The 18,933-nt window shown below is 38.5% G+C and overlaps 1 protein-coding gene across 1 annotated transcript in view; it reads left to right on the plus strand.

Moving 5' to 3' along the window:
- Positions 1-18,933, plus strand: part of PAM (peptidylglycine alpha-amidating monooxygenase) — a 174,575-nt gene that overhangs the window by 9,333 nt on the left and 146,309 nt on the right. Inside the window, exons 2-5 of the mRNA XM_015558149.1 lie at positions 2,046-2,052; positions 9,262-9,267; positions 12,395-12,869; positions 13,841-13,961. Of these exons, the coding sequence (XP_015413635.1) occupies positions 12,781-12,869; positions 13,841-13,961 (210 nt within the window). The 5' untranslated portion in view covers positions 2,046-2,052; positions 9,262-9,267; positions 12,395-12,780. The remainder of the gene's footprint in view (positions 1-2,045; positions 2,053-9,261; positions 9,268-12,394; positions 12,870-13,840; positions 13,962-18,933) is intronic.

Here is an 18,933-nt window from a genome sequence, read left to right on the forward strand (position 1 = left end):
CATCTGCAGATGTTGTGGTACTCTGAAACTACTCAAAGGTGAGATATAAGAATGAGCAGTGAAAAATTAGAAAAATAATAGATGTTAAAATGTATCTGTTGATAATGTCAGTGGACAAAAGGGATCTGTTTGCCTGCATGCATCAAAGCCCAGTAAGACAAGAACAGGAATACTTTCTAGGAAGTGGCTCACTTCTGGAGTCACAGGTGAGCTCTTGCTTAAAGACCTGGCTCCCGGATGGCTTCCAGGGGGAAAAAGAATTATTCATGGTGATTACGGGAGTTAGGGTCATGGTCAGGGTCGTGCTCTCTACTGCTTGTTAGGTGCTAGGATGGAGTAGTTGATCAGCGCATCTGCTCCCAATGTCAGCCATGGTGTTACTTGTCTCCTTTCTAAGCTTTTCTGGGCCTGGAGCGGAAGCACAACTGAGGCCTAGATGTTATCTTTAGTTTGAGCTAAACTTTGCCGCTGGGGCCTACAGACAGGTTTTGTTCCTAAGATTATTTGATGCTGATCAGAACCTCATTGTCCTGAGGGCTTAATGATTAAAGAGGTGGATGTGCAAGGGAGAAGGAGACAGGTCAGCCTGGGCCATCAGACCAGTTTGAAGCAAAAGGAATGAAAGGAGAAAAGGTCATGTTAAAGAAATGACGTTTTTATGAGGTTACAAGAAAGCTGAATAGGAAACCCTAACAAGAACTTGTATCTCCTTAGATTATTTTGTTTCTCATGCTAGCCCTACGGTAGTGCATTTATCAATATCTCCTGGTGATACAGGAGGAAACCAAAACTCGAAATGTCAAGTGAATACTGTAATGAGACTTAGAACCATGATTTCTGGTTTCAAGTGCAAGTCTGCACTCCACGTTACACCGACTCTTGGCTCAGAATGAGCTGGAGGAGGGAGATTTGATGTGGAGCCCGAGTCACTGGCAGGAAGGGGGCATTGTGTGATGGGAAACATGCCTTGCAGTTATGTGTACTGTTGATTTCAGTTATATATGGAATAAAGTGTAGATTCACTTAAAGTGTTACTGAATCAATAATAGTATTTATCCTTTACATATTTTTTAATAAACATGTATTAGATGTATAGCTTCCATCAAGTATAACTTGGAGGTTAATAGCTCCTACTGCTAAAATCAGCCAATGGCAAGCAAGTGCCTTAACCTCTCTGTGCCTCTATTTTCTCATCTGTAAAGTGGGGATAGTATTATCGCTCATAGGATATTGTGAGAATTAAAAGAAATAATACACAAAATATTTAAAATGCTGCCTGACATATAGCAAATACTCAGTAATATTAAATATAATTTTCATTTTCATATACAGTGTAAAGGAAGATGAAATGTTATGATTTTTAAAAAGGGATTTTCATACTTCAAAGATGGGAATCAGTTCTTCATACTGTACTGCCTGTGGACCTCCATATCTTGGTTAAAATTGGTAAAAACAATTGGGCTATTTCACATTTTTCTGTGACTTAAAAACTCAACTTTTAGTTATGCTAGAACTCAAGGTGAGGGCATATAACTTCAAAAATGGAGAGAGAAGGCAAATAAAGTCAGCCAGGCAGTGATACCCCTGGACTGAGCCCAGTGTGTCCTCCAGCCTGCAGGATCATGGCTCTCATGGTTTCCTCAGCTCTCGCTTTCAGTTCCAGGGTCTAGCACAAATCACTATAGCAGTGGTTCTCAACCTTCCTAATGCCGCGACCCTTTAATACAGCTCCTCATGTTGTGGTGACCCCCAACCATAACATTATTTTTGTTGCTACTTCATAACTGTAATTTTGCTACTGTTATGAATCATAATGTACATCTCTGATATGCAGGATGTATTTTCATTGTTACAAATTGAACATAATTAAAGCATAGTGACTCATCACAAAAACAATATGTAATTATATATGTGTTTTCCAATGGTCTTAGGGCGACCCCTGTGAAAGGGTCGTTCGACTCCCAAAGGGGTCGCGACCCACAGGTTGAGAACTGCTGCACTATGGGGTACCTTGTAAAGAAAATTAAAAATTGGGGAAGAGCAAGCCAGTCTGTAAGCACTTCGTTAAAATAAACCACTTCTTCCTAAACTCTGGACATCAAGAAACAGTTTAGTAGCAATGAAATAAACTCACCACCTGTTTGTGCACCAGTATCAAAGACTTCGGCAAACATAAGAATTCTTTGATCTTCTTCAGCCAGAGGAAAATTATGAAGCTCTTCATTGACAGTTCATGGGTAGTTTGGGGACACCAATCAAAGAAAACTCTTATTACTATAGACTAGAAATTAAAATATCTGAATATAAATGACTTCAGCACATTGTGCTTTCAATTGGGAATTACATACTTAAACATTCAATTGTCTTTTTATAATTAAGTTAAATTTTATTATAGCTTCTGTACCCTAAAATAAACGACATTAAAGTGTTTTTATGCAACTGTGTTGCTTTGTTAATGGCTTTGACATTATATAGTTGAGACGGAATGAGGGGGCAATGTGTAGTGTATATTTCATAGGATCCCTCTATGTTTCTGTAAACTCAATTGAGAAGAATTATATAAATAAGAGAATGTTTTGACAGTTTTTTTATGATCTTAAGGAAAAATTCCCATAAGTTTTTCAATTATATGATAGTATTATATTATTGTAGATTTCACTTTTAAGTTCTATAATTATACAGCTAAGAGACTTAAAGGATAGCAAAACTTTTACAATAGAAAAGGGTATGTTTATGGGCATTTTATTGTAAGTATTTGAATATTTGAAATGGGAAACATATTAGTAAATATCACTTGAAAATATGATTTTTCTATGGGAGGAAATAGTTCTGTGTGAGTAGCACAAGGGAAAAAAACAAAACAAGCTCAGTGTTATTTTTGAGTGAAAATGTAGACATTTCCTGTAGGGTTTCTACTTATCAAGAAAAAGAATACGTATTTTGTAATTGCATGTTCTGGATCTGAACCAGGTTTCCTGTGTAGTTCACAGCTCCTGCCTCTGAAGTCACCAAGAGGCATTTAATAAAGTATGAATTAAAATGCTTCAGGAATAACTATGCCCAAGGATGTGGAATCATAAACAGGAAAAAACTCCTGCAAAAGAGACCAGCTCATTAAAAATGTGTTGATTAACTGCAAGAAAGGCAGAGGGAAAGGCAGATCCCCACCTTCAGACCTCATCCATCTAAGCCTAGTGCCTGGCACTAAGTTACACTTAAATGCAATACTCTCCCACCCTCCCTAGTTCTACACTAACTTCCTCTTAAAAATAGAAGAAAATAATAATGCAAAGACCCACAGAAGAAGCACTACAAAGGTAATGCAAAAGGTCTTTCAGTACCTAAATCAGTGGGTCACTCCACGATTCAGACTTCATTGAACCAACAACCTAGACATTTGAAACTTAGTCAGGTCTTGGGTATTAGTTTCAAACTAGTTTCTCAAAAACTTCACTGAAGAGGAGGAGCAAGAGCTGCTTAATTTTTGAAGTGGCATGTTGTGGTGATGGCCTATAAGTTTAGGCCCTTAGCACTGACTCAGCCATGAGTTGGGACAGAAATCACTGGGGACTTAAACTTTGCTAAATTACTGCAGGACAAGGCTAATGAACTCAAGAAGACTTTTTAAAGGAGCAGTGATAACTACAGAAGTGCTTTGTGCTCTTCTTCTGAAACTAAAGTCTGTGTGACGTTCTTAGCTTATAAATAAATAAGATACCCGGTGGGCAAACGAGCAGCGTACAAAGGAGCCGTTCTCCCTCCCCCATGTCATCAGTAATGGTTAATGATTTCCTGGGCAGTGCACCAGTCTCCTGAGAACTTCCCAGTGCAGTCCTTAGAACTAAAGATTTGTGCTGATTGGAACACAGGGATCTGTTCCATCTTACATTAACATATGCCAGCACTGAAGTTAGATACATGTGTTATGAAGTAACATTTGTATTAGCCCAAGTTGAGAAATTTAATTAAGAATAATGTCTCTTGTTTTTCCCCCCATGGAAGTATTTATAGGACTCAGTGATTTGATGATTAATGGACATATTTAAAGGGCATCTGCTACTTACTGACCATGGAGACAAAAATAAGTAAATAAAATTTGTTACTGTTGGCAAGTTGGTGTGTTGCTTTTTTTTTCTCTCTCAATAGAATCATATGCTGAATGTTACCACTGAGGCTTTTTTTTTTTAACATATATATTCTAATAGACACCCAACCACTTTGACTTGCAAGGGAAGGACACTTCAAATTGGCTGCATGTTAAAAGGCATGAGTCTAAACCAGTGATTTTCAACCGTGTGACCCAAGAATTTTTAAAATAATGTGATACCTGACTATTTAGTCAGGGGCACTGATATCTTTCCCTTAGATTGTCACATACACAAATGGGAATAGCCAACATAACAATAACTGTCCCGTGTGAATGAATAAAAATTATACCTTTTTTTTTTTTTTTTGTCAGACCGGCAAAAAATGTATTTTTTTTTGGTGTGCCACTGAATTTTAGTAATTAGTTTGTGTGCGCCATGAGACGAAAAAGGTCAAAAATTGCTGTCTAAACAAATCCACGTGCAGAAGCTGCCATTCCATTTGGTGTGCCTTGCTAATGAAGATGAACAGAGCCTTAAAAGAAAAGAAGCAACAACTTAGTGTATCTAAGTGTGGCCAACTCTACGCTATAGACACGGTGAGGTTGACCTTCTCACATGAGGGTTATAACTCTGGAATCACAACACAGATGATTTTAGGGTACAGCTAACAATGTTAATGAGGAAAGATGGCCACCTGAATAAACAAAAACAAATGAGCAGACTGACAGCTGTGCCTCAGAGCTGAGTGGCAGTTCAGATACCTGCCCTGGGCTTCAGGATCTGGGTGCGAATAGGGAGAGGTGGGGACTGTGGTGCTCCGCAGATGGCTGGCCCTGTCTAAGGAGAAGGACATTTGCTCAGCTAATGGTTGCCGTATGCAAATAGAGGTCTGGTGATGCCAGATTTCACAACTCTTCAAGAGACACTGGAAATCTTGGTTTTATGTGAAATCTTCATTTTGAAATGTTTACCCAGAATTCAAAATTGGGAGGAGTTGGGGACAATTCTTACAAGCCAAACTAGACCTTGTTTTTTATTGGATTTAGACCCTGGTCATAGATCTTCAATTTGTTCTTTTTGAGTTATCAAAATGAGTAATGTTGATAAGGTTGTAGAAGAAATATTCATGCTTCCTAATATGTGAATGGAAAAAAAAAAGACGGTTACTTATAGCTAAATAGTGAAGGGGTTTGACTATTCACTATTAGACGTCAGCTTGCCTGTATTTATATCCTGGCTATATACCCTAGGCAAGTTACCAAGTCCCTTTGTGTCCACTTTCCTCTTCAGTAAAATGGAAATGATAATGGTACACATGTCATACAGTTTTTTCAGGATTCAGATGAGCTAATATCCATATACAGTGCTTGGTCATAATTGCTTAATAAATATTGACAATTATTATTTTACAATATGATCATATTCAGGGGATTTGCCTTTTGTTGTACTTGATAAAAACACCCATTGTCAATGTACTGAGCCTGTTCTGTGTTGAAGAATCTGAGTTGAAAAGATTGCTTCTGGAGTTTGCAAGCCAGTATTTGAATCCTTGCTCTACTGCATTGTAACCAGAGAAAATTACCTAATTTTTCTAAACCTTAAATCCCTCCTCTGTAAAATGGGAAAATAAAGTCAAAAGAACCTACCCTGGCCAGGTGGCTCATTTGATTGGTGCGTCATCCTATATATCAAACAGGTTGCAGGTTCGATTGCTGGCTAAGGCACATACATACCTAGGTTGTGGGTTTGACCTGTGGTTGGGGCATGTATGAGAGGCAACTGATTAATGTTTCTCTTTCACATCGATGTTTCTCTCTCTCTCTCTCTTTCTCTTTCTCTCTCTCTCTCTCTCTCTCCCGCGCCCCCCCTCTCGCCCGCCCCCCCCCCCATCTCCTTTCCTATCTCTCTAGAATCAATAAAAATATATCCTCAGGTGAACATTTAAAAAAGTCATAAGAACTCGGTGAGATAATGTGCACAAAGTCAATGCCTGGCATATAATCAATACATATTACTTGCTGTAATGATTTCCCCTCATTCTTTAGAAGTTCCGTATTTGCAAACTATTTTAGGAGATTTATGTCTCATTACATGTATCTGAAGGGAATTACATCACATTTGACTTACAAATTAAGCTTCATCTTTTTGAACAATATTACGACAATGGCACTCAACCAGGGTGATTTTACCTTCCAGAAGACATTTGGCAAAGTATGGTCGGGACATTTTTGGTTGTCACAGCTGAAGAGAGTGCAACTGGAAGCTAGTGGGTAGAGTTCAGAGATCTGCTAAACAGTCTATAATACACAGGAAAGTCTCATATAGCAAAGAATTATGCAGTCAAAATATTTCTAGTGCTGGGCTTAAAAACCCTGCATTACAGCTACACGAGCACCATACAATTTAGTTTTTAAAGTTCTTGCCAAGCAAAAAAAGAATTATTTATTTTTTCAAAACATCACAAGACATTACATGTAAATTGAAATCTGTAGAGTCACATTTGATAAAATATTTTTAAATGTACACATATATGTATATATGTGTAAAATCCCATTTTCTTCTGGTTACAAAAATAATATAAGCTTTTGAAAGTTAAAAGACTGCTAAAGCATCTATATATATAAAAGGCTAAGCGACCAGCCAACTGGCCAGTGGTATGATGCGCACTGACCACCAGGGGGCAGATGTTCAACGCAGGAGCTGCTGAGCAACAGCAACTTTGCTGAGTGCCCTCTAGCACTCCGGGACCCCTTGGGGGATGTCGGACTGCTGGTTTTGGCCCGATCCCCACAGGCCATCAAGGACACCACCTGCCAGAGGGACCCCATTCACTCTGCAGATACCCTTTGAGCCCTGGCGCTGCCCCAGGTGTGGCCGGCCAGGGAGGGACCTAGGGAGGTTGGCTCCAATGTGTGTCCGGCCCATCTTGTCCAGTCCCGCCCTGCTGTCCACCTTCTAGTTAGTTTCCTTTCAATGTGCATGAATCCATGCACCGGATCTCTAGTACAGATAGGAAGTAAAAGTCCTCCCTTTTCCCCACTTGTCCCCATAGAAAACCATTGGAAATACAATTAGGGTATATTACTTTCGATTTTTAAATACATGTGTGTACTGTTTTATAATTTCACTTTTTAAAAAAACAATGTCTTCCTTTTCTGTTTCTAACAATTTAGTTCTAAAGCTGTTATGTGAGGTGGAGCAAGGTAGGGCTTTAAGCAGTGACCTGGCCTGGGGTACGGAGTCCACCTCGGGTAAGGAGGGCATCAATGTGGTGGGGCTGGTGCCCCGGAAGAGGGTGTCACAGTCCAAACAGAATAAAGAGCGTATCTATGTGTGCCAGCAGCCCAGGGTAGGGTGTCAGCAAAGGCCAAGTCGGAGAGGAAACCCTAGAGCAGGGTTTTGAGGCCAGATGAGAGAGGAGGCAAAAAGCAAGCAAGTGCTCAAAGGATGATGAGACATGTGCAAAGGAACCAAAGCTAGCTAAAAAGAACCACAACTGAGACAATTGGAGTATCAGTGTCAGTAATGTAAATAAAGTTAGTCACAGATCCAAACCCTTGGAATAAAATAAAAAACGTGAGTCCATTAGGATATAATAAATAAATGAATAAAAGTTTGATGAGAAACAGAGTATTTATAATGTCAAAAGTAATCTCTCCCCCTAAAGATGTTAATTACAAAGGGAAAAATGATATAGTGGAAATGTCAGTAATATACCACCTTAATCAAATGATCAAAATGGTATCATTAGTAATGAGACAAAATCAAAGTTGTACCAGCTACTACGATGCTATCTATGGTAGCCAGCTTCCAAGAAGATGATCCTCGTGTCCTAGTATTCATGCCCTTGGGCTAATCTCGGACACACTGAGTGGCCTTGACCTGGGTAACCAATAGGATATCACAGAAACTATGTGACTTCTGATGTTAGGTCCTCATCATTGCTCACTGTGGGGGGAGCCAGCTGCCATATTTTCAGGACACGCAAGCTGTCCTAGAGAGAAGGGCACATAGTGAGGAGGTGTTGTTTCTGCCGCTCACTGCAACTCACTTGCCAGCCATGTGAGTGAGTCACCTTGCAAGCAAATCCTGTAGCCCCGTCAAACCTTCCCATGATTATAGTCCTGCCAACATCTTCACTGCACCCTCATTAGAGAACCACCATTCTGCACATAGAGCATGCCAAATAATGTTTATGGTCTTCAGCCACTAAGTTTTGGAATAACTTAATATGCAGGTTTGGACACTGATACAGATGTAGTGAGATACTCCTGCCAGAGATGTACAGCCTGAATCTAGTCCTGATGAAACAGAACACAAACATTAGTCAAGAGGCATTCTGAACAAACGTTGGCCTGAAGTCTTCAATAGAATCAAGGTCATACAAGTTAAAGACAGACTGAGAAACCGTCCTGCAATGAAGGAGACTGGAGACATGAGGATTTTACATGCAATGCTTGATTCTGGGTTCGTTTGATATAAGGGACATTATAGGGACAGTTGGCAAAGTTTGGAGGCTGATGATTAGAAGATAGTAATCTGTGAATCTGCATATTTTTATTTTGGTGGCTGTATTGTGGTTATTTAGTGGGACGTACTTTAGAAAATACACACTGAAGTATTCAGAAGTGATGAGGCATCATCAGGCCAGCAGTTCACTCTCAGATAATTGAAGAAAAAAGTTCTCCACTTGCAACATTTCTGTAAGTTTGAGATGGTTGGAACATTTTTTAAAAGTATGCAAAAAGGAAAAATATAGGACAATTTTAAAAATACGTTTTTAAAGGGATGTATAGTATTCAAGTTTTGTAACAAAAAATAATTTCTTTTACCAGCCTTTCATTACCGGGCATTTAAATGGATTCCAGTTCTTTGCTATTATAAACACCCAGTTCTTTGTTATTATAAACAGTGTTAGTAAATATTCTTATCAACATGTTTATACTCTTGTTCAATTTTTGCCCAAGAATAAATCCCTGGAATCAAATTGCTGTGTGAATGGATATGTACCCTTTAATCAGTTTAATCATAAGTTATTGTAGGAAACCACATAGAACCTCCTTAAAATATAATGAAATTTATATTTGGTAGTTATTTTCATTTGTTTTTCCCCCACTGGAAGGATTGGGGACTTTATCTGTTTCAATTATTACCATCCCCAGCATTAAGATAGTCTGAGGTACTCAGTAAATATGTGTTGCAACAATAGTAACAGCATATATATATTATATGTCTGAAACTCTTCTAAGAATATGAATTAATTTATTCCTTGTAACGACTCTATGAGATAAGCGGTAGAATTATTTCCACTTTGCAAATGAGGAAACTGAATCAAAGAGAGGCTGGGTACTCAGTGGTTTCACAAGGCTAGTCAATGGTGGAGCCAGGAGGCCAGGTATAGTTTTTCTTTGGCTTATAAGCTCTAAGCCACTATGCTATCCTGGTTTTCTCTTGTTGAATAAATAAATCAATGAATGAATGGTCAATATATTTATTTGATTCTTTGACCAGTTACAAAATTCAACTCTTTGGGGGTTTCTTTTATTTTTTATTTTTTTCAAATGAAAATGGAAAGGAATGGACTGCTTACTTTGTAAAAACCAAATTAGCTTATGGTCCTCTATACCAGGCTTGACTGCACTATGTAATAGTACTGCTCCTGGAATTAATATCCGTACAGGTATAAACTGTAAATTGTTCTTACAAGAATTTATGCATCTGTAAACAGAATATTTGCTTTGTATTACAAATAAAATAGTAAATCTGGATCCACAGCTGGAGTCTAGGAGGCAGAACCTATATTGCATTACTTATTTTTTAAACACATCCTCTGCTCCCACCTGCACTCCTGTGCCCTGTCCTTTTCTGCACCAGGAGTGCCCATGTCCATCTCCTACAGTGGAAACCCAACCACCCTCCACGCTCCCCTCAGTAGTCACCTCTTTCACTGAAGACTGCTTTACCTTTCTGTTCTTTCTTACCCTCCTCTTGAAGGTTGAAATGATCTTTCCTACCTCAAAATTCCCTGAATCCTTTTTACAGTACTCTTTTTATAACATTGTAAACATGCCTTATATTAATTGTGTCAAGTCCTCATCTCCCATAATAGGCTATATTCTCTTTTAGTTTTATTCATTTTATAAAACCCCAACATATTACGATATTTTATACAGAATATGGAATTACGTATGTGTTTTAACGAGGGAATAAATTATTTCAAAGAAATATATTCGAATTTTTAAAATCCTAAATCAGAAGACTACTAAATTGTTTTGAATATTATATATTTAAAAATGATCAGGAATTATAAAATAACAAATGAAATGGTTAGACATGATTTTTTTTTTCATCTGATGATTTGTATTTTGTTTACAAGGCATCAAGTACCAAGAAGCATAATTGGCTTTCATTCCTATAAGACCTTGTGTTTAGTTCATGGCTGCAAATATCAGCTTTGCTTCCACCCACAACTTCAGTTCACTTTTCTTTTAGTAGGTGCTTTGGCACATCAAAGGTAATAAAATCAATCAGAGATAAGTGGAATTTTTTTTCAAAGGCTAGTACTTAAGATGTGTTCCTGTTGAATTTCAATACTAAATTTGTTTTCAAGTGTTTGTATAATACCAAATTTCCCTGCCAACTGGAAAGACTGTCCTTGAATCTTGTTCTGCATGAAATAATAAAATATTACCCTTTCTCCACATATCCTTAAAAAACAAGAACTTCAAGGAATATTAAGTATTTTCATCAGACAGGATTTTACTTTGTTGCTGGCATAGCCTTCAGGCCAGTTGTTTCTATTCCTCTTTAAGGAGTTCTTTCCTTTACCCAGGGTCTGGGACAAAGCTGAAGTGTTTTGTTTTTTCCTTTTTCTTTTTTTCTTTCTTTTTTTTCCTGAAAGTTCCAATAGCAAGCCAAAGAGAAAGTTCAAACAAATATCATTAGTCTTTTAAAAATATCTTTGCTTATGTAAATTAACAGTGGTCCTTGGGTGCTGCTGAGTCCCAAGCATCTTTGGATTGGTTGGATATTCAGTCAAGTTTTATCTAGAAAGCTTTGACCATGAAGTCTTCACGTTTAACCTTAGTTTCTGCTTTTTTGTTTTAGTTTGGGGTGTTTTTTTTGTTTGTTTTTTAGATTAGCTTCACTATCTTGTGATTTCCTGAGGAGAGTTTAGAAGCTAATGTATGATTGTGGAGCACTTCTATATGATCTTACTGATGTTTACTGTGTTATTCATCTGGCCATTGGGTTTGAGGTTTCCCAAACTATAATCAGTGATTAAAATTAAACTTTAAGAAATCTTTATGGTATTTTTATGTTGTGAATGATATAGATTTGAAAACAATGCTTTCTTACCACAATCTACAAACTTGACACATAGTCTGGAATATGTTGAGCACAACAGTAATATCAAAACAGGCACATTTTAGATTTTAGCCTAGATGAGTCTCTTCATAAAATGTCGAGATGCTGCACCAACCAGCTCTGCACGGCCTCTTTTTATATTAATGCTAAGTTCTTGATCATACCCTTCGAAGATAAACTCATTTGGAGGCCAGCCGAGATTCTCCCTGCTGTTTCTGCATGCATTACATTGTAAATTTCCAAACTTTATTCAGGAAAGAATACGTTTTGGGAGGCATACGTTATAAGTAATTATTACTTTGTATATTAGATGCAGAATGATTCAGTAGGCATTTGTCTTTCATATATGGTGTTAGCTGTAGAGTTTTGGTTGTCTTTGAAATAATCCTGGGAACTTCAGGGATTGCTTCTGTGGTGCCATTCACGGCAGGGGGTATTCTTCCTCAGATCTGTAGCTCTGTGGTACATAAACACAAACATGCCTTTGTGCTCAACATCTTTCTCTAGGTATCCAAGTGCTTTGTCTCTGCTTCTCTTAGCGCCCCCTTTCTTTTGCCCTTTTAGCCCGTCATTTGCGTAAATAAGTTTGTTTATATTCAGCAGAGAATTAAGTGCCTTTTTGATGATAGAAGGGAATGAGATAGTAAGTCAGAAGAAATACCGAGAGTGGGATGGAGGAGAGGGAAAGGGGGGCAAAGTCGGGAGGAAAAGGGAGAGAGTGGGTGTGAGGTAGGAAGAAAGAGCAAAACAGAGACCACTGGGGCTTTGTGAAATCTCGGGGGCTGTTGCGGGGGAGGGAGATCCACTGACCAGCATTTTCCCCAGGCTTGGGCTCAGGCTTGTGAAACTGCGAATGTATTAAAGAACCTCAGCTGGGATTTGCCGAGGACACATGCTGTAATGTGTTAGTCATCCATTATCTGCTTCTATTTTTGCAGGTCCGGAATGATGACTGACGCGGGTTGGTGTGATATCCCCCACAGTCCCTGTCATTCCCCAGTGATAAGGGGCGCGCACGTCTAGCCCCAGCACCAGGGTAAAAAGAAGGAAAAAAAAAAAGAAAGAAAAAGCAGCTCTAGAAGGAGGAAAGCTTCCGCTTGCGGAGCGGACAAAAGTACCGCCTTCCCACGGGTTTCTGGGTGAGGCGAGGGCTCCAGACTCGCCGGGTCCTGCCCGCCGGCCGCTCTCCCGGCAGATGGTGTGTGGCCGCCGCAGGACGCCCGCCGCGCCCCGGCCCCGGCCATGAAGTAGCGGCCGCTGCCCACCGGCCCCAGCGCTGCGCCGCCGGCTCTCCCCTCTCCCGGCGGGGCCGGAGCGGGTGGACATGGCTGGCGTTCCGAGCCTGCTACTTCTCCTCCTCGTGTTTCAAAGCGGCTGCCTGGGGTTCAGAAGCCCCCTTTCTGTCTTTAAGAGGTGGGTGCCTGTGCTGTTGCTGTGTAAACGGGCGGGATGTTGTTGGGTGGTGTCTGCCTGCTGTTGAAAACTGGGATCACTTTTGGGGACCTGCGTGTCGGAGGAATAGGCAAGGCTGCTCTACTTCGCTGGGCTGACTTGGGGTTTTAGCACTGTAACTTCTGGTGAAGTCCCCTTTACGGGGGAAAACAAACAGACACAAACCCACTGTGGTGTCAGCCAAGCTGCACGGGCTTTCCAAACTTCAATTAGAAGTTGTGATTTCCAATACAGATCGCTCCCTCTTGGGGAGATATTTCAGAAACTACATCTAGGCGTTTAGACTTGAATGCCTTCTTTTATAATAGCTGGAAGAATAAAATATCCATATAGGTAAGTGGTGGGGAGAATCAGATCATGGGCTGTAAGAGCTCACGGGAAAACACTGGGCTGTAGACACACTCCTCATAATTACCATATTAAATATTTATGCGCTTATACATTTGTAATTCACATCACAGCTCCCCCCACCTTCTATTCTGCCTCCTAGCATTATTATTGTTGGTTTTTGTTTCTGACTAGTAATATGAGGCACTCATAAAATACTCACAAAAATGTTACTAGGTTACAGTTAGTATTTCTTCCATTAGAAAATTGTCAGGTCTGTGATAATTTCTGATTTATTAATACTGTATTTTCATTAACTAGAAACAAATAAGTAATTTGACAAGTTTTTATTGAATTGAGTTTTAAATGTCACCTGCTTGTTTGCTTTGATTACATTTTGTTTACAAGTTAGACATATATTGCTCATGGACTATACAGTCCAATTCTGAGACTGTTTTAGAATGTTATGTAGTTATCACATCTTTTTACCTGGTCTAAATCAATAATCTTTAATTTTACGGTCATAGAATCCCTTTTTTCTTTCTAATTTCAAGTTAAAATTCCATTATGTTCAAAGATATTGAAATTATCTATTTTTTTTAAAGGTTTAAAGAAACTACCAGATCATTTTCCAATGAATGTCTTGGTACCACCCGGCCAGTAACTCCTATCGATTCATCTGATTTTGCATTAGATATTCGAATGCCTGGGGTCACACCTAAACAGGTGAGGGGAATTCTATATTTTATTATTCACTTATTCTATGTACAATTGATTGTTAAAGCAAAGAAACTGCATGTAGAGCAGTAGTAACTTCTTTAAAAATAGGCATTTGCTTTCAGGACTCCTCAGGGCTAGAACAATTGGCTATTATAGAGAGGAGTACATCTTTCAAAGTAAATACAGTATTTCAGTTAAATTTTTTTTCAAAAATTTTACTCGTATTGTTAGTTATGTTTGGAAATGGAACCTTGAAAATTTACGTTTTGGAATTCTCAGTGGAATCATAGCCTCTGTACTGCAACATGTAGTATGTATTAAAATACGAAAAATTTATTCTAATAAAAGGAAATGATATTGAGCAGCTACATCTAAGAGTTTACTTTGTTTAAATACCCTTCTATCGCAGCCACAGGTTAAGAGCCAAAGTATGTGTTTACTGTCAAGAGTCTGAAAAACAAAATATTTCACACTTTAAAAGTTAAGAGAATTGTTCATACAGGTGGTGGATTGTAACTGTTCCATAGCACAATTTGCTTGTTTTAAGAGATGTATTGTGAAGAAATGATCGCATAATTCATGCACGCGTCACATACAGCATTTTGAGTAGAACTAGGTTGTGGCGAGGGCTTTCCCTGTTTTAAGTATACACAAGAAGCTCAAACTCACTTCTCTCATGTGTTTAAGGTGTTTCATTAAGCATGAAAAGGCCAGAATTAATTATGCTTCGCAAGCAGGCAGCGCAGGGATTTATTTGTGCCATTAAAAGATAGTCCTCTCCTTTCTAAGGGCTGCAGCAACAGGGACCTGTGTGTTACAGAACTGCAGTGGCTGATGACTCACAGTTGCAGATAAAATTCGATTTTTCTTGTCTCTTTAAGTACTGAGAAAATAAAAGTCTTCTTACTGGGGAGAATTCCTCTGAAGCGGACATTCAGAAGCTCGAGAAAATATACATAGTCCTCTGTGGGGGGACTAAGGACTGACGTTCATTTATTGGGATACCTGTATATGATCTAACGATCTATAATTGACTTCTTTTACTACTCTGAAAATTACCCTCACTCCCCTAACCCCTGCCCATACTCAGGTGACCAGCAAGATGACTCTTCTGTATGTTCAGTTGTTAATGTTCTGGCCTTTAATTCCATAAGGTCTTTATTTAATATGTAGTCAGAAGAGCTGTCATGAGATTGGGAATAGGAGAGATTGACAGTTGCTCACTTGTGAAGTGTGCTTCTTACTGTCTTTTCTCATTTTTAAATGTTTTTCCTCCTATATTTGCTTAACTGACTTTATATTACTTTTTTTTTAAAAAACCACTGTGATCTTTTGCACCCTTTTTCCTCCCAAGAATATCATTATTTTCTCAAGTAGTCATTTGGTTCATTATTCTGGGGTTTTTCTTCTTCTCATTATTTGATAGTAAGAACATTTAAATTACGTAACAATCATAATAAGTAATTGTGTTGGGGTCAATATTCTCAGAAAGAGTTCCTAGAGGAATTCATTGTAAAAAAAAAAAAATGTAGAGGAGCACCATTTTCATAAAGTAAAATGTGTTTACTCATTTTTATAATCTTATAATTACCAAAATAACTCCATGGAAAAAGAACATATATTGAGTAAATTACAGGCTTGTTATTTTGTGCTATCTGCATTCAGCTTTGCCTCATGCAGTAGAAATGTGCTAGTTCCCTTCCCAACATAAAATTCTCTGTTGCTCCTTCTTTTGAGACTATGTGGTTCTCAGGAGTTGTCTATCCAGGACCCAGAAGTGGGGCACATGAACTAGCATTAGCAGATTGTTGTAACCCACCCCCCTTTCACAGTGACTGGTTCAGAAGGTGGTGTATGACCAAGACTAGTCCAATGAAATCTTAGGACTTTGGCTGAGAATCGATTTTTCTGTTGCATGTGAGCCATGCCTAGAATAAAACCAATACTGTAGAATGCAATGCGGAGAGACTGGAAGAATATAGGTTCTTGGTGGCAGTACAACTTAGGGAATTTGCAACTGTGTTAGCCTTTCTTGTTTCATCCAGGTCCAGTTGCGTTTTCTCTAACTTGTAACTGAAACTATCTAACTGGATAAGTGGTTCACTTGTTTTGTGTGATCAGCTCAGAGCAGGTTGTTGAAAGTTTCTGCCACTTCCCCCGTCACTCTCTACTGACTGTATGCCACAGGTACTTACTGACTTGATTTGGTTGACATATAGGTCATATACCTTATAATCTTCATGAGAAATGGTAGTTATACTTCCTGTTGAGGATACTCAGAAAGAAGTGGATAAAGAAACCCCATATCCCTTTCCTCCTGAACTTGGTGTTCTTGTTAACGAAGACACAGTGCTTTAATTATGAGAGTACTTTTGATGAAGAAAGTATTATTTTCTTAAAATGCAGGTGAAACTAAATTTAACAGAGATCCTTAAGAGGGAAGGAGCTAAAAAGGCAAGGAAAGAAAAATTTAAAAAAGCACTAGACGAAAGAAATAAAAGATGGAAGGAAATAAGAGTAGGCCGAGAGAGAGAGAGAGAGAGAGAGAGAGAGAGAATAGAATGATCAAGAACAAAAATAGAAGGAAAAAGAAATCAAGAATAATTATAATATGAAGAACAGAACAGTTAAAAATTATATCAGGAAGAGAAGAGTAAGAAAATCATAAAAACAAGGAAAGCATTGAGGAGTTAAAATGTTGTTGGTTTTTTTTTTTTTTTTTTTTTAATATATTTTTTATTGATTTTTTACAGAGAGGAAGGGAGAGAGATAGAGAGTTAGAAACATTGATGAGAGAGAGACATCGATCAGCTGCCTCCTGCACATCTCCCACCGGGGATGTGCCTGCAACCCAGGTACATGCCCTTTGACCGGAATCGAACCCGGGACCCCTCAGTCCACAGGCCGACGCTCTATCCACTGAGCCAAACCGGTTTCGGCTGTTGTTGTTTTTAATGGCAGAAGATCAAGAAAAACAACAAAATTAAAAGAAAGGAAGGACTGAGAACCAGAACTTGAGTTGGTAATTGAGGCAGACCAGATTGATTAAGGGATGTGTTCATTCCATAGATTTTATAATAAAGCACACCTTAAGTTTGGGCAAGAATGAGAGATACATCAGTGAATCTTGTGTAAGCCCTTTCCTTGGGAAACTTGAGATTGTTAGGTAGCCTTGGAAAGAGAAACAGCAGATGTAGAATAGAGGCAGAGAGAACCTCACCTATAAGATAGAGAGCACAGCTAACTAATGTTGCTGATGAAGTACATGCCTAGATTAATGTTCTACCAAAGAATATCCAGTCATGTCAGGCCTCTCTGAGTTGCAGTCCATTCTGCTATTCCATAAACTTCAGAGCAGACTTTAAAAATGGCTCCCGTTAAACTAGTTTCAGGGAGTCTGGGGAAAGTAGTTTATTATCAATTGTAATACCAATTATATAATCAAAGAGAGTTTACTCTTCTTCTTCTCTTACTTGAAATTTAGAAAAGAATTTTTGTCTTCTTTCATAAATTTCTCATTGATCAGTGTTCTTTTCAGGCTTTGGGAAGAGTAGGGGGAAGAGTAAGCAGCTTTTAAGTAGCCCCGGGTAGAATCTGTTGTCTAATGGCACTAGCTTCATATCCAGCAGTGTCTCGAAGTGGTGGTATCTCAGACTCATAGCACTTTTCTCCCTCATTTGGTTCCCTTTCTCACTGGGAACTCTGTGGGCTTTTGCTGTCACCAATTCTCATATCAGTAAACCTAACACTTTAATAAACTGCCAGTTCATGGTCATAGTAAGGTGTTATCATCAGTTTGATGTGTTAAATGTTCCATAAGGGGTTGATTTTTAAATAAAATAAATATGGCATAATTACCATGATTTTACATAAGATGTATTTTCTAAATCTAAGCAACATCTAGTGGGTTAGAACGTAGGCTTTGGGGTTGGGCGACAGCATCCTTGTCCCTGCTCTTGATGTTTCAACTCAGGTATGTTTCCTTCTTTTTTTAAAAAAATCCTCACCTGAGGATATGTTCTTTATTGATTTTAGAGAAAGAGAGAGGAAGGGAGAGAGAGAAAAACACTGATCAGTTGCCCCTTATATGCACCCAGACTGGGGATGGAACCTGCAACCTAGGTATGTGCCCTGACCAGGGACCGAAGCTGCAACATTTTGGTGTATGGGATGATGCTCCAACCCACTGAGCTACCCGGCCAGGGCTCAGGTTTGTTTCTTAACCTGCTAGTGCTGTTCTTTCATCCGTAGAGAGGGTAATAGTAGTATCTATCCAGGATTATTCTGGGAATTCAGCAAGGTAAGACCAGTGCACGTTCCAGTTGCCCTTCACGTGGTAAGTTCTCAGAAAATGTGAACTCATTTTTATTATATGTGTTGAGGAAAATGTGAATGAGCCTTAAGATGAGAAAGAAATTGCCAACCCTTATGCTTTCAGTAATGACTTCATGGAGAAAGGAAGGCATTGTAATAATTCTGAAGGAGAGGAAAGGTAGCCAAATAGAAAATACGAACCTGGACAAGGGAAACCTGGAGAAAGTAAGCAAGGAAGTAAATCTTCCAGTGAGCTTATTTTTAGGTAGTTATTTCCATTAAATATCCCTTATGATCAGAGAATCAAAGAACACTGAGAATGGAGGTGTTTTTCTCCAAGTTCTTATATGTCTTTTATACGCCTTAGAAAAGAACTTATCAAAAGCAGTTTCATCGGTATGAAGCCTTAATTTTTTTTATAACAGTTTGAAATTAGCCTGGATTTCTTCATGTTGCTGAGAACTTTGTACATTAAACTTCTTAAAAAATTACTCTCTTCTAATGTAAGTCCCTTCATATCCTAGGTTTATATAGTATTTTATTTATCTGTTACTTGTTCAACTTAGATACTCTATATTCTTGGCTAATGGATTTATAAATGCAAACTAGTTTGTAAATTATATACTTTTACAAATTAAATATTAAATATTTTCTTTGAGTGTAA

The sequence above is a fragment of the Myotis davidii genome, unplaced genomic scaffold (genome assembly GCF_000327345.1).
Source record: "Myotis davidii unplaced genomic scaffold, ASM32734v1 scaffold473, whole genome shotgun sequence".
NCBI classification, from domain to species: Eukaryota; Metazoa; Chordata; class Mammalia; order Chiroptera; family Vespertilionidae; genus Myotis; species Myotis davidii.